Here is a 20,000-nt window from a genome sequence, read left to right as displayed (position 1 = left end):
CCTTTGTTTCAAGAAAACAATATCGATAACAATAGACGTCCTTTGGGACTGTGGCGCTTTGTTCTTTCTTTTTAGAGGTTTTTTTTCTAAGTCTATATGGACTTAAAAAAAGTCGGTCGAAATTCTGTCTGAAATACGGAAAATCGAACAGTTTTTCCTGCAATTTCGGCACTTTTCTTGCAATTTTACCCATTTTTCAGTTTTAGAATAAGCGCAAGAAGTGGAGTCTCAAGCAATTGTTGTAATAGGGTTCAGATTCGCAAACATAACAAACAAACCAAATTAAAGTACTGTCATAAGAAATTTAATGGCTACCTGCTCTTTTTATCGTGAAATTGTTCTTCCTGTCTGCTTAAAAATTCGCCGAGACACTGCAAAGTGTATATTTTCTTCCTTTCCTGTATTTAGGATCACGAACGGTGCATTTAGAGGGATTTTGCGATTTATCGCTCTTTGTAGAGATCGCCAATATGCTCAATGATACTTCCAAGTAAATAGCTTTGGTAGAGATCCATGGATGTTCCCGTACGAGGCATACTTCGTTTCACTCCCCATCATGTCTTTTCAATGCCCTGCTGTGGGCTCGTTTGTCTGGGTCAAGGAAGTTTAGGCGATGGTTAACTGCGGTGAGATGATGTTAGCCCTTGTCTTGTAGGCAGTTGTAAACTTTCCGGCCACAGGTAGCTAGGGCTAATATTTTTTCAAGGAAAGTTTACTGTCAGAAAATTAATGTGTTCTGGCGGATTGAAGGCTATCCATTGCAGTTTTTTCTTGAGCATCGCAAAACAGATCCATCTCCCGATGCGGCACTTTGTCTTTGCCAACTGACTGCGTTTTCACACAGGTTTTCGACACGGAAGACGAAAGTAAATTGTTTTCTTTGCACCACTGTATGCACAACTCTGGAAAGGCTATAAAGCAGGGGCAATTTCCAAATGATCAAATCTCCCATTGCTGTGACCCTTTTACTTCAGTAGCCATCTTGATTATTACGAAGACACAAGTTTGCTTCAAAATAAGGGAAATATGAAGCGATTTTAATAGCAATGAACTCGTGCATGAAAGTTTCCCATAAAAGATGCACCAATCAGACTTTAAGCGTGGTATACACTTCCACGCAGTGAACTTATAAGTGTGCCGCACGCACGGGGCGTGAAGGAAAAGCAGGTCACAGTTCACAGCAATACTGGAAAACCTAAAACTATCACAGGGACTAACCTTAAGCCTAAACAGTGCCTTTAGTCGTAATTAGGGTTACGGTTAGCATTATTAAAGGAATGGGTTGTTTGAAGAGTAGTAAAACAGGGATCTCTTAACGGTAACCTACAAGTGTAAGTTCGATTGTAGGTGCTCGGCGCGGCACGTGTATATAATTACGTATCATTGTTATGTAAATAGTCAGCCAGAATTCAAAATAAATATCATTTTCAAGGTGTGAATTAGCAACTTGACACGTTAGCTCAGTGGTAAAGAACAGGGACAAGTAATCCAGAGGTTTACAGTGGGTCGGAGTTCAAGGCAAGCTGCGAGTGACATATCATGGGATTTAATGGCAGAAAAAGCCGAGCGGGATCTGGAAATAAGAACAAGACGAAGGGATAGAAAGAAGAAACCTGGAACCAAAACGAGTAACGGTGTGGGCGATGAAGGGAAAGAGGAGAGATAGGGAGGGAGAGAAAAAATGAGATCCGTTTTTATTCATCCCGTAAGTACAAATTACCCATGTATATATTTGGTTCTCTTGGGTATGCGTATTGTTCTACAAAACAATAGCGCGAATGAATAATTAATTTATTCTGCATGCATAATGAAGTAGGGACCTGTACGGAAATCATTCCGGTGGGAATTTAGGGAATATTGCATCATTAGCATTAACGATTTAGTTTCTCAGTAAGTTACAAGAATATCAATTCTGGTGGTTCTAAATAGTGAAAGGGCATAGGACTGTCCCAAGGAATTTGATCCCGATGCACTGACAACCATCCAGAGGAAAAATCTACGAAATGTGATGTTGTAGAAGATAGGTAAATAAAACACTTATTATATAACCAGGTCAGCTTTCGCGCGTAACCACAGTATCTTGACACGTGAAAATAACATGATATCTTCACACTTGAGGTCACAAGTCTTAAGGCAGGGGTAAACATGAATGTAACTGAAATTTAAGGAAGTGTAAAGAGGGATTGAAAGAGGAAAAAAGGTTGTGAAACACCACCAGACAGTTGCCCGACCCCACAATGGCACCCCAGGTTGGTGGGCAACTGTTTGGTGTGCATCTACCAATTTTTAACTTCAAATTCTAATTTTAAAACACACCAAAACTTCAAAATTCCCTATTTCCATAAATTTTACTAATCCTTTGAGAAAACCTATTTATCTCCAAATATACCTAAAAACCACCAAAAAATTTGCAAAACGGCCCAAAACCTAGATATCTGGGATGAGCATAGAGATTCTTGACTCCTTGAGTGCTTACCATTTGTCCGAATAAACCGGTTGGGACGAGTGTTGAATAATGGTAAGGCATTTTCCAAAATCGGCAAACCAACCGAACGAAATGGCGCTTGCCATTTGCACTTCGATTTCCCGTAATTGTTTTCGGCTGGTGAGAGACTGAAAACTGGAAAGTTTAACAAATGGTCAGGAAATTTCCGCCGTTCCGTTCCGAACAGAAAAAGAGGAGTACGTCTCAAGGTACTCCACAATTTTCGAACGGAATTTCCGGAAAATTACCTTACCATTTGACTTCAAACCGAAATTTCCGGATTTTCTGGCCAAATGGTAAGCACCCCTTGAAACGTAAACGAGATATTGGCATTAAAACCATAATACCCAGCTAAAATACAGCTTTCATGTGGATCCCGAAATAAGATTGCCATTGCTATAGCTACATAATCTTTAAAAAGTACTCAGATGTGTTGTTGTGTGATCGAAACATCATCAATCCCTCCTCGAAAATCTTTGGCAATCTTCGGAAAGTGTTTGGAAAATGTTCGGAAACGTTCGTCAAGCCTCCGGAACAATTTTAAAAAATTTTCGGAAATCTTCGGAAAGTGGTCAGGCCCAGGTTGTTCAAAGGCTGGATAACGTTATCCACCGGATAAATCACTATCCAGTGGATAGTGTGGTTTGTTTTCTTCACATGTTCCTACTTATTATAACACACTTCTAAAAGGTACCTAGCAAAGTCTGTCCTGTTCTATGAGGATTAAGTTTCTCTTTGGCTCATTGCTGCTTGGACTAGCACATACATTTAACTGGGTTATTTGTATCACGGAGCAATGAGCAGTGCTGCGTGTACTTCATCCTTTTGTTTTTACTATCTGTTGTAGTATTGAAGGATTTTGTGCTTTCACTTTGTGGGTTGATATTCATATTTTGGAGGACCAACCTAATTTGTAGTAGACTGACTTGTTTTGACATGAAAAACACCATTCCTTAATCTTTTTGTTCATTTTTACTTTTTTTTTAGGGATAATGTGTGCCAAAAAAAAAGCAAACAAACAAACAAATAAAAAAGAAAGCAATTATGGTATTTTCAGCAGGGGTGTGTTTTTAAAGCCAAATCTGGGTAGAGAGGTATGTGATACCTCTCTCAAGATCCCAGCATTCTCTGACACTGGACTAGACATAAACTTAAACCTTGTGCTGTTTTCCATTGTCATTGGTACTTATTCTGAGTTCTCTGTTGACAGGTGTCAGTCATGTCATTGTTGATGAGGTGCATGAACGAGACATCAATACAGATTTTCTCCTGATTCTTCTAAGAGAGTTACTCAGCAAGAACCAGGAGCTGAAGATCATCGTGATGAGTGCAACTGTTAATTCAGAGAGGTTCTCTCAATATTTTCATGGGTATGTAAGCATACTTTATATCAGATGACTCTATTAAGCTAATAAACCATTTCATAAAGATAGTTGTAGAAATTTTGGCTACAATAGGTATAACAGATATGAGCAGATACGTTTTTTACAATAGGTTCCTTCATTAAGTCAGCTGACATTTGTTGAACAAGTTTCGTATCAGAAGCAATGATTAGCGTCATTATTTGTGGAAGTAGCAACAACATCGGCAGCAATTTTTGAACTTGCATGGAATTTTGTCAAGATCTATTTCATTATCTTCTGTCTGTAGTTATTAAGACCTTGCTTAGCTGTCTGCTATGACCCTCTATTCTTCAAACAGATGTGATAGAGTGCTCAAATGCTGTTTAAAAAAACAAACATTTCAGGGACAACCCTTAGGCCTTCATCAGTTTTGCTTCTCAAAAAGGAAACTCTTCCGAGAGCTTATGCTCAACTTGTCACTGTATTATACTAGGACTAGCTATTTGACTGTATGGATTTTGTTTGTTTCCATTTAATGATCAGCTGCCTGAGTCTGACCATTCCAGGATTCACTCACCCTGTGGCTGAGTACTTTTTATCTGATGTCCATGAAATGCTGGGTCAAGTATCACCACACCCCAGCCACCCGCAGGGCAAACAATTCAAGCCAGACAACAGTTTTAAGGTTTTTCTCCTACATGTATTATATATTTTTGTGATGTTGGCACCTATTCTCCTTTCCAGCACTTTCTTTACCCTAAGTCTATCTTGCAAAATGCTTGAATGCATGTTAATATAATTGAATTGGAAATAAAAAGTTAACATAATTGAAGTGGAAATCTATGATTGTCCATATAATATTTGGCAAGTTTTAATGCTTGTCAATCCATGGAAATTACTTTTAATATTAATTAACATGATTAATCCAATTCTCCAGCCGTAGCACTGTAAAATACATTCTAATCTAATGTTTGTACTCCGTTTTCACTAAGAAAGCTGTTGGAATTAATGCAAAAATTACCCCTGTTTGAAATAAAATCAATTCTTCCCAGCATGGCACATTCAAAACCTCCAAGCAATATGTGTAAGTATCCAAAACTGTAAAAGAGCATCCAAGCCAGAGCTTGTGCAATCTCTATAGTTGTAAAGGGTAAATATCTTTTGTATGTTTCATATGAATCATAATTTTTGGTGCTAAACAACATTCTCGTTATTTGGTGCAGGCAAATATTGTATGTTTCATGATATATTCAAGCCATGGTTTCTGTATGTTTAAAGATTTATAGTAACATTCACAACCAAAATAATGTTCTTGAAGATGTAATCTTTTGGTTTTCACTGCCTGCTGAGAAGCCGCAGACAGTGCATATCTGATTGTTTGTTTGCTCGGCAACACTGTGCGGTGGAAATAAGGGTGCCATGCCCTTTTTCCTCTACAGCAGTTATTGAATAATCAAAGAGACTACACCATTTGAAATGTGTATCTATTTAACATTGTTTTGTCTCAGCGCCCCAGCCCAGGCTTAATGAGAACTGTTGCTGTGCCACTTAAACTACAGGCTTTCCTTAGTGAAGGTATTATGACAATTCATACAGTGTAGGTTAGCACTCAAAATAACAATATTTTTACAAAATGTTCCAGTTTTTGTGTATGGGTTATGTGATGCCAAGACTGAATTTTTTCTCACTATTTTATTTGCAAGGAATTAGTGAGAATGACAGCTATATGTAGTTGCCAGCTGGCAGTATGATTGGTTCATGGTTCATTTATTTCACACTATTTACGTAAAATTAACATAACAAGAAAAGTATAGCTACAACACATGATTATAAGCAAAATAATTACAGTATATGTTATAAAATGTGTATGATGGTCAAACTAGCAAAGGGGGGTTTCTAGTTGACCACCATCACAACAGCCTGACACAAAGGAGAACATTAATAATATGTAATTTCTGCCTTAAAAAATCTGATATTAAACTTTCATAACCAGTTTGGAGTTTGATTAAAGAAAGTGTGTGAGTCAGCTTACCGGAAATTCTGTTAGTAGACTCTATATTCTCCGTGTACCAAGAGGTAAACATTCACATCAAAGCTTTGTTTAAAGCATTTTCACTTAAATAACAAGTGATGTTTCATATTATTTTTCTAAAATTGTTTTTAGTTCTTTCAAAAGTTCCTGGAGCTGGGGTGTTGAGTTTTTTTTTTTGAGTTGTTCAATCAATCATGTGGAAAGTAATTTAATGGGTAATTTTAATCGACCAAATAAGATTTACTGAACTAATTCTTCAGATGTTTCGCAGGTATGGTGCTATCAAGATGACTTCTTTGTTTGCCAGGTCAATAGTCCTCAAGACAGCCTGGAAGCAGATGCCGATCTTGTCAGTGACACAATTCTTTGTGTGTGTAGGAATTACCCTGAGGTAATAACAAAAACAACAATTTTTGAATAGCATGCATGCAAGTGTTTTGAGATTGTAGAGCAGGAGGTTGCTGGTTCGCTGCACTGAAATGTTTCTTCAATATTTTATTTTCTTATTTTGGCAGGGAGCTATTTTGTGCTTTTTGTCTGGTTGGGATGAGATAACTGTTGTCCATGACATGCTGTCAAATAAGATTCAAGACATGAGTGATAATTTTAATTTACTGTCAGCAACTAAATTATCCAGAAAAACGAACATGGAGACAAGGTACATTAATTTAAAGAGTACCAGTTTTTGGCAAGATAACATTACAGAATGCTGTTAATAATTTTTGTCCACATTGCAGACAATGCATGCCACTACATATTGTAGAATTAAAGCTGTGAGAGCGCAGCACAATCTGTAGAACTTCTCTCATCTTGATTCACATGCAGAATGAGAATGAGACTGCATTAAAAAAACTGTAACCGTAACTGTAACTGTGCATCCTTTAGCTTTACTCCCAAAACATTAATCTTGTAAATAGGTATCCTAAATTATCCACCTCCCCTAGTCACCCCTATGGTCGCAAGTAAGTGCCCATGGGAGATGGCTGCAATTGCCATGGAGAGCAGTAAATACAAAATGATATTTATTTTTTTTTGGTGTTAATGCATCATTATTGTATTTTGTATATCGTGAAAATTCTTTCCCAGAAATCAAATTTCCTTGTGCTGGCACTTCATTCCATGCTGCCGATGTTCAACCAACAGGCTGTGTTTGAGAGGTTGGTTTCCTTAATTTGTTCAAGCAAACAAACCAGTTTCCGAGTAAAAATAGAGCTGTAACCAGTGTTACTGTTTAAAAAGATATACGAACATAAGCTTTTGACTATTAGTCTATAGCCTTTCACTGGATAAAATATGTTGGTGAGCAGATCTATGGAATATATGCAAAAGGAGTTTTCTCATGCCATCCAAATAGAATGGAAATATATGTACTTCAGTCACTTAAAGCGACTGAAATTGGAGTTTAAAAGTACTGTCAACCATGAGCAGCGTGGCTCTTCACATCATTTCATCATTTTCATTTTTTTTTCATTTTTTCATCATCATTTATTAAATTAATTTTATAAAAACAGAATTTATAATCTTATACAACCCGCAAATAGCAAAGCTAATCGGGGCGGATTGTATAATTTACAATAAAATTACATCAGTATTTAATAAATAAATAAATAAATAATAATAATAATAATAATAGAAATAGATATACACATATATTCACAGATAGCTAGAATTTACATAGAAGAGCAAGAACTATAATAATACACATAACATAAGAAATGAATAATAAGAGCTACTAGAGCTTAATTCATGATAATTAGTAATTTTTAACATTAACGTAGAGACATCAACATAATCATCCTCATTACCAAGTACCGCAAGCAAAAATTGATGAAGTTTATTTTTGAAGGGTTTTTTCCTAAGTTTACGCAGTTCAGGCTTCAGGCAATTCCACAGCTTAGCTCCGAAAATGGAAAACGAATTAAGTTGAAGTCTTAGTCTTGATTTATTAACGTATAAATTACCAGCATCAGAAAATCTAGTGTTATATATATGAACGTCAGATGAACAAGTAAAAAGATCACAGATATTCTGAGGCGCAGAATTGGTAGATATGTCGTGCATAAGGGAACATACTGTTTCAAAATAAAGCATGTTGAGTGGTAAGACATCAGCAGAGACAAACAAAGGAATAGCATGAGATCTGTTACCAGCAAAGAACATTAGCCAAAGAGCTCGTTTTTGTAAGATAAAGACCTTCCTTAAATAGATCTGGGCAGCCTGGCCCCAGGCAGCAATTCCGTAGTATGTATATGGGAAGATCAGAGAACGGTAAATTTGGATTAAAGTATTCAGAGGGACAGAGTGCCTTAATCGCGATATCATTCCTACAACCCTGCTGATTTTAGAAGCAATGTAGTCAATATGATATTTCCAAGTTAAGTTTTTATCGATGAGAACGCCCAGGAACTTTACATAATCTTTGCATTCCAGAAACGTATCTCAATTTGAGGCATTGTTGTATATCCTTATATTAATCTGATAATTAAGCTTCTTTTGTGATGGTCTAAAGATGACAAAATTTGACTTTTTTGCATTTATGGTCAGCTTGTTAGCATTCAACCAGTCACAGACTTTCTACAACTCGATGTTGATTACATTTTCTAGTGACTTCAAATCCTTGTCAGCAAACAGCAGGTTTGTATCATCAGCAAATAAATAAAAAGAAAGTTTCTTAGAAGAATTATAAATATCATTAATATATATCAAGAAAAGTAGAGGGCCTAGAACAGAGCCTTGTGGGACCCCTGTTAACACATTTCTTTTAGATGATATTTGTTTATCAATTTGAGTAGTTTGGGCACGGCCATTTAAATAGGATGAAAACCATTCGTTTACTGGCCCCCTTATACCGTAATGATATAGCTTGCTCAGAAGCATTGAGTGATCCACAGTATCAAAAGCCTTTTTGAAGTCGAGGAAAACACCGCAAGTAAACAATTTGTTATCCATATTGCTTTGTATCGAATTCACAATATTCAAAATTGCATGCTGAGTTGACATATTCTCACGAAAACCATACTGGCCATTGTACAGAAGTCCACTTAATTCGACATAAGATCTTAATCTATTATACATAACTTTCTCAAAGAGCCGATTGAAGAGCGAAAGAAGAGAAATGGGACGGTAGTTACTTGGGTCCGTTTCATCGCCACCCTTGAAGATGGGAACAACTTTTGCGTGCTTTAATTTAGATGGATATTGTCCTGTTAAAACGGAATTATTCATTATATATGCCAATGGTCGAGAGAGTACACTACTGGAAGATTTCAATACGCGAACAGGACAAGAGTATAAGCCATGTGATTTGTTAGTAGGGAGAAGCAGAATTTCAGTTTCGAATTCCATGGGAGTGACTGGCGCGAGGAAGAATGAACTAGATGAATTAGCAGCAGGGAGATAATCACCGAAATGATGATTAGCAGGAGGAACAGATGCCGCAAGTGTTTGACCCACGGAAGAAAAGAATTCATTGAGCACATTAGGGTTCGCAACAATAGGCTTACATCTTCTTTTATTTCGGCCGATGAGATGATTAATCCCGATCCAAGTTTTTCTAACATTTGTCATATGATCATTGAAATATGAATGATAGTACAACTTCTTACTGCATCACATGGACTCAAACAAAATCACTAATTAGCAAGAGGCATCTTCGTCCCTCCACCTGGTATCCATTTTTCAGACTTAAAAAACAACACAGAAAACTAGCTAAATCATTACTGAAGTGTTCCAAGTAGCAGCTTCTTTGTCCCTCCAGGCCCCCTGTGGGAGTCCGCAAGATTGTCTTAGCCACTAACATAGCTGAGACGTCAATAACCATTGATGATGTTGTCTATGTGATAAATGCTGGTAACGAGAAGGAAAAAATGTATGATGGAGAGAGAAAGGTGGGTTAATTTATCATGCTGTGAATAGTGGATGATGTGTAATAATATATGCTGTAAAGGAAGGATATAAAAATTACATTTATGCTCTGAATGTATGAATTGATAATGTATTCAGTAAAGGAAAGATAATGAAATAAGATAACTGTAGACCTCTGGAAATGACCACATCGCCATCCCAGAGGCTACGTTTTTTCAGGAAACTGCACGCAGATATAAATTTTTCCTAAGCGCGCGCTTGGCGTGTTGCAATTTGAATCACGCATGCTAACGTTATTTTTCAACTGATGAAGGCTTAAGCACCAGCCGAAACGTCTTGAACACAACATCAAAAAACTAGTCAGTGTCAAACAGTTATCTTATTATGTTAGCTCCTGACTGCCACTACTCTATTTTTAAACGGAAAGATAATGCATGGTACAGTCAGTGCAGAATGATATATGCAATGAAGGTAGGGTGAAGGAGATAAGATAGAAAAGAAGTTATTCTCAATACTAACTTCAGCTTTTAATTTCTAAGGAAATGTTGAGGAAGGTGTAGATGTCTTGATATCGGGCCTGTTAAAAAAGACAGTCCTGATGAAGGCATAAGAATGGTGATGTAGATAAGATGTTATTGAATTACATTGCAGCGGGTATTTTGTCCATTTATACATAAATTTAAAGTTTTGATGGTTGTGCTGTTACGTTTTACGAAATTCTTCACAGTCAGATTACAAGGAATATAATAGCTACCAGTGAGGAGAATTAAGATTTGGATCTGATTGTTGTTGTCAGGTATCGTGTCTGATGACGCATTGGACATCCCAGGCTAGTGTTGTTCAGAGGCGTGGCCGGGCTGGTCGGTGTAAGCCTGGTTTATGTTTCAACCTCTTCACCAGAGAACAGTTTGAACACATGGGTATGTTTCTTCATTGATGTTATGTTCCAATTCAGCTGTAGTACAAATATTGCAGCCGTAATTTTTGATCACTCTTAAATATATTTTAGACCACCTTTAGTTAACTGAGGTAGCCACAAGATGTTAATTCAGTTTTTTCATTTTATGTTTTGCCGTCAAACCCAAGCATATCCCCACACGAGACCCCCCCTCCACATCATAGTCCGCTAAGGTAGAAAACAACCCTGGAGTAACAATTAACCAATTTGTTGGAAGAATGGTGAAGATTTGGGAGGACTGAGAAGGACTGATGATAACGAATTTGGAACTGAATTTTTACATGCCCTGCACTTACTTTCGCAAGGTTATCTCTTCACGTATTAAAGAAAAATACTACGAGGGTTTCTAAGGCGGCTAGGTTTTCTCTGTGATGGAGTGAACCTTAAAAAACCCGTTGGAGCCGTGTACGGTTTAATTTTGCAGAATACTTAGTGTTGATTGCGACGTAAAGGTTTTTACCAATGTTAAACGCGGGAAAACATGTATACTCAAAGTGCGGGAAAAATGTAAACGCTACCGGTACCTGAGAAGCGAGGGATCGTTATTCATGTTATGTTTTTTTATTTAATTCTGGTTAGCCCACAACACCAGTTTTTTGCTTGCTGGGTGATGTCAGATGACTCTGTTTTCTGTTGTTTTTAACAGCACCATATCAGTCAGCTGAAATTCAAAGGGTTTCTCTGGAGGAGATTGTCCTTCAAACCAAGGTGAGCGAAAAAACCTTCTCGCTGATGCTAAACTGATTTCCTCTTAAGTTTATCATTGAGGGAGACTTCGAGTGAGGTCATATTCCCATTGCCTTCCTCAGATTCAGTGTTCAGTTCCTTGTAAAGTCCAGGAACTTTTATCCAAGGCTCTGGATCCTCCATCGCCATTTGCTGGTAAGAACAGCTCTATTAACCGTATGTTGTCAATGACTGATAATTCACGAGAAAGTAGGCCTTGATTTCTCGCGTGACCTCAAAGGACCTATGCCACCGTGGCACAGTAACCTCTAAATAAAAGAAACCAGTTCAAAATGACAAAAGAACCTCTAGTATATTTAATGCTTTCAACTCGGGCATTTTGGTTGTTTAATTGCAGTGCACAGTGCTGTATCACAGTTACAAGACATCGGGGCTTTGGATGACAAGGTACGTGCCGGCAACAAGGGGCTTTTTGTAGCAACAAATGCGTCTCTCTAACACCATTAGTTATTTAATCATCCTTCACAGCGATGACAAACTGATAGAACTTGATGTTCAACATCTTGTTTCTCCTTACAGTGTCCAAATCCAGTCAAAGAGACACGTGTTGAGAATAAAAATAATAATAATAATAAAGAATAAAGAAAATATCATCACTGAGGTAGCGCACGTCGTTTTGATGTACCGCCGGCGCCGAAAAATGTGTGATAACTCGAATAGTGAATCGGACCTTTTTTAACCCTAACTATCTTTAATCATGCATTATTTATACACGGTAAAAATTCATCAGGTACAATAAATTCCAATGAATCCTAATCTATGCAAGGATGTATGTAATTGTCGAGCTTGGCGTTCAAAGTTGGTTGGAGCAGAGGCAAAGTCTTTCTTGGATCTGACATCGACTCTGGTTTTTCCTTTATAGGAAGGTCTGACAGCTCTTGGTAAGCATATGGCGTTTTTGCCAGTGGAACCACGCATAGCAAAGATGATTATATATGGTGCTATCTTCAGGTAATTTCACTTTGCCGTTCAGTCGCTTAATTAGTCGTTTTTTGGGATGTCACGCAACGCTCCCCCCATAGAAAGCTTCTTCAAGGCACGCCAATGTCGCCATGTTGATTTGTGACTTTCCCACCATGTGATGGGAACACAAAACATGATCTCTGATTGGACAAGTCTCAAAGGGCGAATTTGGCGCGACAACGTCCTCGAAAATGGAACGAAAGCTGTGATTGGCCAAGCAATGGATAGGAATGTTGTTCGGATGTGAGCTGCCGTTTCTTTGGGGGGAGCGTTGCTTGACGTCGCCAAAAAACGGCTGCGAAGGAGACTATCGCTTAACTAGAGCATGAAGGTATTCCGTTCAGGCCCGGGTTGTTCGAAAAAAGGATAATGGTAGCTGTCCTCTGGCTAAATCACTATCCAGTGGATAGCCTATCTACCTTTCGAAAAACTGTCCCTGATTAAGAAAGAGATTTATCGACTTTAACGCCTCCAGTGATACCTGTGACGAACGTTGTCAGTCAAATTCTTGTATCTTGTGACAAAAAGCCTCGATTTAGCTATTTACCCGGGCGAGGATAAATCTTCTAAAGGTCTTTAGGAGGATCCCAGATTTCCCAGACTAATCAGTTCCACTGGTGTGTTCTGTTGGTCGCGTGCAGGTGCCTCGATACAGTGCTGACCATTGCAGCTGGCCTCAGTTATAAAGACCCATTTGTATCACCTATGAAATGGCGGGAACAAGCGGATCAGGTAAGATACATGTTTTACCTTTTTTTTTTGTAAGTCACGTTTCGTGCAGGGAAAAACGGGCAATCTGGAAAATGTGAATTGCTGCAAATATGGTGGCATTATTTCGTAAATAACATTAAAGGTGATTTTGATTTTTTCTACGAACTTAAAGCGCCTCTCCGCGGAGAATTTTCTGAAATTTCGAGTGCGTAGGCAGCAGAAAAGTAAAATTCATTTATTACTAACAAGATACTCGTTATCTCAGTTATCAATGGTATGTTCAGCAGATGAAGTTTTCATGTTCCTTTTTTGTAGTCTCGCAAACAGTTCGCTGGTGACAGCAGAAGTGATCACGTGGCCGTACTGAATGCTTATAATAGCTGGACTGAGGCCATGAGCCATTCACGAGGCAAAGAGTTTGTCCAACAGCGGTTTCTTCACTGGGGTACACTTAACATGATCCGCGGTAAGTACCGTACCTCCCCTGTAGCAGTAAAATGTGTCAAAAGCACCCTTAAGTCAAGCTTTTAGCACTCTTAACTTAAAGACAAGGAAAGACGAGCTATCACCCCCTCCTCCCCCCCCCCCCCCATTATACTGCTCAACATGTCGAGGTACAACCTCTTGTTAAGGTCAAACAATCTCTTAAAAATAAAATTTTGTGTGGGTATTGCCGGTAAGTTTACCTGTATTTCCATGAGGTTTCAAAACAAAAAAAAGTTTGTTTCATGCGCTTTTGCGATACCGGTTCGCGCGTGTTGGAACACTGACAGACAAGATTCTCCAGGACTCAGTTTTACACAAATAAAACATCCTTTATTTCTTGTAAACCTTTAAGTAACATAAAAAGGTGGTATCTATGGCTTTGTATTAAATTTCGAAAACTGTTAACAAGACTAAGAAGCCGCCAAAGGGAAAAAGTGTCGCAAATAAATTAAATATAAACTGTATTGCGGTCCTGGGTTTGAGTCTTACGGTGTTTTCGTTTTCATATATGACAACCTAATTTTGTCTTTCTAGACGTACGTTTTTGTCTTGGAGGTAATTCATTTTTCGACCATGATTTTTTTTTTGCAACGAATGGAACAACGTACGAACATGACGACGTAAGCATGTTAAACTTCAGTCTCAGGAACCTCAGTCAATCCTTTTAGAGTTGCTAAAGGTTGAAGCAGAGTCGCTGAAGCCGCCTTCTTTAGCTTCTTTACAGGAACTACATCGCCGTTCAGGTCAAGCGTGTATTTCCTACCAAGTAACTTGAACACAGCGATACGAATGTCTTTGCTGCGAAAACAGTAAATAAAGGGATTCAGTGAAGAGTTCATGTAAACTATTGCTGTTGTGAAGTTGTAGATGATGTTCAGTTTAAGGGTTCCGCCTTGACGCATCCTGACCACCAACATTGATAGAAACGGGCTGTAGCAGGCGAGAAACAGGGACATTATATACAGCACGGTGATAGCAGAGCGTTTGAAGGTGCTGATATTCATTCCAGGAGGGGCAAGATACATCTGATTATTCTGAAGTTCTCGAACACGGAGGTGAATATTCAGATACGCGTACACCGTGATGGCAATGCACACTGCGTCCATTACAACAATGATTATAACGAGGCTTTGGTATGAGGCACCCAAGAAGCGCGCGGTTGTCAAGGCGGTGCAGAGAAGCCAGAAACAAACCACTACGATCAGGACGCGACGAATTGTGATGAGCGCTTTATATCTCAAGTGTAGTTTTAAAGCCAAAAGTCTTTCCACAGAAATAGCTGATGTAACCAAGAATGAAACGCCTGCGCAAATCCATGATAGCGAGCCGGTCGTCAAGATTTTGGCCATGGAAAACGATTGAGCGTTTCTTTGTATCTCGAAGACCATTTGTAGAGTGTAAGTCGGTTGAACGACGAGACCGACCAGCAAATCGGCGAACGCCAGTTAGCAAAGAAGAGTGTTCGACGGAGTTCGGAGCGTCGGCGTTCTCGTTACGGCCAGGAGAATTAACGTGTTGCCGATTGTTGCTGTCAGAGCCGTTAGCGAGTTTACCACAATCAAGATCAAGTATGTCAGGAAGATTTCTTTCGCAGCGATCCATTCTTCTTCAAGGTGTAAGCAGTTTATTTTGGTTATGAGTGGTTCAACGGATGGATCAGTCATGGTGGTGTTTTGCATGACTAACTGCTTTCCTTGGGGTGTTTGGGAAGCGTCTTTTGTAGAGGATTAACTGAAGATGTATCGTTTGCTCATTCAGTTACTCTGAACTGTGGAGAGTCATGCAGTGAAATATCTTTTGTGACCTCTGTTTTTATATCCCATCGAATCCAGTTATTTTGCGATGGGGTATAACAGCATTCTTAAGCATGGGACTTTGGTTACATGGTATGAGTCAGAAATGAAAGGTTGTACACAATCATTGACCTTCCAACATAAATATACCTGTAAATACATACAATGTAACACTACTTAATTTTCCTTAAGTCTATTACAGTTGGCAAAAAAAGAGAACGCAGTCCTAATGCAGACTGGAGTGAGGGTTTTGCGACAAGGGATGGAGCGATACATCTCGGAATGCAAATTGGAAACCCTACAGAATGCAGCAGGGCAAAAAATACATGACATCATAGCAAAGCACGCGTTTACGAGTCAGCTTGTTAGCAGTTATGATTCTGTGCCATGCAAATCAAAGCAAACATGGGCTCCTTCTGTGAGTACCAGAGCATAGATTATGTAATACCAGGCTTGAAATTGCGATCAATACGGTTGCCAATGCGGCTAGCTCTTTCTCCTTTGCGACTAAAATTGTAGTTTAGTTGCCAGTTTGGCAACCTGAATTTTGCATGATTCAGATGTACAATAAAGCATTAAACTTAAAATAAACATCTAATCTTGTCTTGCTTGGCGTTTGTTGCAAAAGAATGGGCCAAAATGCATTTAAAAATCCACATTCCCTCCAAACTTTACGACTTTTGATCGAAATATTTTCTGCGACGCCAATGCCCTTACAGTTTCTCTCTTGCGTCTTATAGTGGCAAGTGGTTTCAGTTGAAACAAGGAGATCTGGTAATGAATGGTTATCGGCCATGTTGATTCCTTCGAACAATCTCATACAAGCAAACGTGTTTGGCTCCCGTTAGCTACAAAGATAGCGGCTTGAAACTGTTATCTACTTTTCGAGTTTGGGCAAGATTGTTTTGTAGAAGTATGTATTTTTGTGTTTTCGTATTTTCGTATTTATTGTATGAATGTGTCCCCCGCCATACTGGACGATGTCAAACACTTTCAACAAGCAGAAGCCAAACATTATGATTACACAAACTGGCGACTTAAAATTTGCATCTGGCGACTAAATTTCTCCAGTTGACCTAACTATTTTTTTAATTTCGAGCCCTGAATATAAAGATAATAAAAGACAGGAAACAAAACAACTCCAAATAAAGACTTATCCCAAGTGACCAAAAATGCAAAGCTTTCCGGTACCTGCAGAAAGACCCCAAAACTGGCCTGTTTCATTGAGATGGGACATGATGTGCTTTTGTGACATCACCAGGGCAATTACCTGTTTTATATGTTCATGAATGCACTTGAAATACAGATTTTGTATGGGATTTAAAATGGTGTCTCAAACAAGACGGCCGTAAGTAGAGCTGTCCGCTTACGAGAATGTCCGTTAAGAGAGCTTCGACTGTACTATTACTAGCTACTGGTATAAGAAGGAAAAAATAGCGTACACGTGTACAATATACGGTCTGAGATGACTATCACAATAATAAAATAAATTTCGAAAACCACGATCATCATACCTTTAGATCTTTCTCCAAGTCTCCGCAGACTTCCAGCACATGGGGGGACGAGACACCGAAATCTGTGTGGAGCTCGCCATCTTGAATTGCGAGAGGTTATTGAGATTGGCAACTACTATGCTGAGTGACCGCGCATGATACCAAACATTCCAAGGCCAAGGCGATTCAAAGTCGTGTTCGTTAACATATGAAATAAACAAGAAAAATTCCTTCAGACTTCGATAAATGCTACCGTCGAAGCGTTTATATTCAGCAACATCCAACGCTGAGAACACAAAATAGCGAAGCCCACGGCGACTCAATGAAAAGAAGTCAAAGAAAGATCCAGCGAAAATTAAAGACGAGCTCGCATAGCCTGATGGTCACACGCGGCATGAAATCAACAGTACCAGTTTACTGGCCGCGACATGCCCCCGCAAAAATCGAGCTGGGAGGCAATTTTGGTGTCCTTTCAGGATCGTGGAGGTTTCCTGCATATAACTGTGTAGGGAACCCAATTCTCATAGTTATTTTTCTTGGATAACTCTGTCCAAGGGGAAAAGGTGCAACAACACCGGGAACTACGTGCCCTACTCTTTTCGATAAGTGTGTGGGTTCTTTAACGTCCTCTGCCAACCATCTAACACTGAAGATGCATGAGACGGGGCCTACGGTTTATAGTCCTTAACCGAGAAGAATTGAACGTCTAACCATTTGCAGATATAATTACAAAGACAACACATTCTCCTCAGTTATTTTAAGACCCTGAGTGTTTGTCCTGTCTGGGGCTTGAACCCTCGACCGTGACCTCCCGCACGGGAGACTGACGCTCTTCCAACTGAGCTAACCTGGCGGCGGTTAACTCTGGAAAGCCACAGGCTAAAATTAGACTAGCGTTCTTCAAACGCAATAACAATAGATGTCATTACAGCAAATTCCGTCATTTTAACTTGTTTTATTTGTCCCACACCAACAAAAGTAAAAGATAGCAAAAGATGTAACCCATCAACAATAATAATAACCACAATATCCAAAGCGTGTTACTTCCAAAGCTGTGTTTACTAAGCCCTCATTCATAGAGTTGCACCACGCCACGGCAGCTGATCCAGTTATGCGAGCCTTAAGCTTAATAATCCAGCATGGATCGCTCAAAAGCAAGGAAGATTTACCAATTGCTCTTCGCCAGTATTTGAACTGCAGAGATGATCTCTCATCTGTTGATGGTTTCCTATTTAGAGCTTATTGTTCCTCACAGTTGGTGAAAAGACTGATACTAGACCGCATCCATAAATCGCATCAAGGTATCGTCAAGTGCACACAGCGAGCGCGAAACATCTTATTCTGGCCTGGCTTGTCTTCTTAGATTACACCCAAATAACCAATATACCCAAAGAACCAATGGTGACCAGGCGGACCATGGGCTAAAATTGGAAGACTCTCGCTCAGCCAATCTTAAAAGAAAAACAAAAACATGTTTTACCAGCCAAAATGTAACACGCCCGTTCGTATTCCTCTTTCATAATATCAATACGCATCCCTAGGTGAGATCATATTGCAGATATTCCACTCAACAAGTTCTTCTTTAAAATTACCATCAGGTTTCCGTTGTTATAATCTTCCCATATCTGATCAGCAGCGGACCTCAGAGACACGCGCAACTTGCATGCTGGTATGTTAACCTTGGTTTCTTGACATACCGCGGAGAAGGCCGCGCCTTCGGGCAAATCCTTGATTGAAAAGAAATATCATCATGAAACGAGACACTTACGTTTACTGTCAGCCTAAGTACAGAAACCATCAACGATCTTTGAAACTCCCAAAAATAGTGAGTTCTCTTGAAAGTGGGTCCTGTTGAGGCCAAATTTTAGCATCTGATTCGACATATCGAGCGACTAGTTCGCTCTGTCAGCAGATCACATGGACCCAAGGAATCCCTTTAATCTGCCCGTCAATTCTGCAGATTTCGCCTAATCATGAGCTCATTTCATAGATTTTATTAAGAATCCCACCAAAATACTGGTTCCCGTTATTCATAGATCTATGATTTTATTCCCGTTTTTAATGCAGAGTTCACTATTGGGATGGTTTGGGGGTTGACCTCGCTAAAGCACGATGGTAATCAACCAATAAGGTGTAAACTTTAATGTTTGAATAATAAATTAATTTCAATTAATTGATTAGGCTTGTAACAAGGGGGTAGGTACTTGTAAGCAGTACGAAAAATGGGGATAATATGTACCTACGTTACTTCTCAAAAATTTCAAAGGCTATATATTTCTATGTTTCGGAAAGCCCCTTACACTCCTTGTGGTACTTTTCTCTTTACCACAAAACCAATATTTACACTAGACGCAAGCGCCGATTATTAAACGCTAGTGTCAACTGCATACATGTATCAAGTGACAGATACATTTCATACAAGATCACACACTAACATTTAGCGCTTTTCCTTGTGGTAGAACCCTAATAAATCATACGCATGCGTTCTAGCATCGTTAGCACGATAGTTATATTTTGGAATTACTCCTAACTTGGTACTAGAAATATCATCTGTTGTTTCCAAACTACACTAGCACGTTTATTTCATCCTTTAATTGTCTCTATCAAACGGACCACATTGTCATACCCGCAGCCGAAATTATCCCGAGTAAGTGCATGCGGAGACTGTTCAAGTAGCCGTGGTACCTACTGAAAGCATAAATTTTATCAGTCTCTGACGGGACTCGATGACCGATGACGGATATAATCTCGGGCAAGTAGCGATGTTTACTTTCATTACAAATCGTTGAAACGCTTCTCAGTTGTATTAATCGATATCTGTGTGTATTTTAAAGTGCCAGTATGACGAAAATCGCATCTCTTCTATCGAAGCCATCTCAGAGCACAAACAAGTAGTCTGCATGAGAAGAAAAATGCTGTTTACTATTTTCAAATATGTCTTTTTGTTCCAGAGATATTCGAGTTTTTAAAATATTTCAATTAGCCAAGTGATGACGTCATACACTAAACCAAATTTTGATCAAATGTGATGCAAAAGGATATCTCGGCCAATTTTTATCAGAAATGTTTGAATTTTTGCAGAAAGATTCTTCTAAATGTGCTCCACAACTTGAGCGTGACAGTTT

The 20,000-nt window shown here is 39.0% G+C and overlaps 1 protein-coding gene and 1 pseudogene across 1 annotated transcript in view; one reads left to right on the top strand and one right to left on the bottom strand.

Annotated features, from left to right (window-relative positions):
- LOC138012523 (uncharacterized) overlaps positions 1–20,000 on the top strand; it is a 34,021-nt gene that overhangs the window by 647 nt on the left and 13,374 nt on the right. The window contains exons 2-15 of the mRNA XM_068859312.1: positions 3,696–3,855; positions 4,372–4,513; positions 6,132–6,251; positions 6,376–6,453; positions 6,947–7,017; positions 9,618–9,747; positions 10,521–10,644; positions 11,329–11,390; positions 11,492–11,564; positions 11,767–11,816; positions 12,292–12,380; positions 13,034–13,124; positions 13,419–13,569; positions 18,474–18,544. Of these exons, the coding sequence (XP_068715413.1) occupies positions 3,809–3,855; positions 4,372–4,513; positions 6,132–6,251; positions 6,376–6,453; positions 6,947–7,017; positions 9,618–9,747; positions 10,521–10,644; positions 11,329–11,390; positions 11,492–11,564; positions 11,767–11,816; positions 12,292–12,380; positions 13,034–13,124; positions 13,419–13,569; positions 18,474–18,544 (1,299 nt within the window). The 5' untranslated portion in view covers positions 3,696–3,808. The remainder of the gene's footprint in view (positions 1–3,695; positions 3,856–4,371; positions 4,514–6,131; positions 6,252–6,375; positions 6,454–6,946; positions 7,018–9,617; positions 9,748–10,520; positions 10,645–11,328; positions 11,391–11,491; positions 11,565–11,766; positions 11,817–12,291; positions 12,381–13,033; positions 13,125–13,418; positions 13,570–18,473; positions 18,545–20,000) is intronic.
- LOC138012519 (melanocyte-stimulating hormone receptor-like) lies at positions 13,621–16,191 on the bottom strand (annotated as a pseudogene).

The sequence above is a fragment of the Montipora foliosa genome, chromosome 8, assembly GCF_036669935.1.
Source record: "Montipora foliosa isolate CH-2021 chromosome 8, ASM3666993v2, whole genome shotgun sequence".
Lineage (NCBI taxonomy): Eukaryota > Metazoa > Cnidaria > Anthozoa > Scleractinia > Acroporidae > Montipora > Montipora foliosa.
Note: the sequence above shows the minus strand (reverse complement) of the source record. Positions and strands in the feature narration are given on the sequence as shown.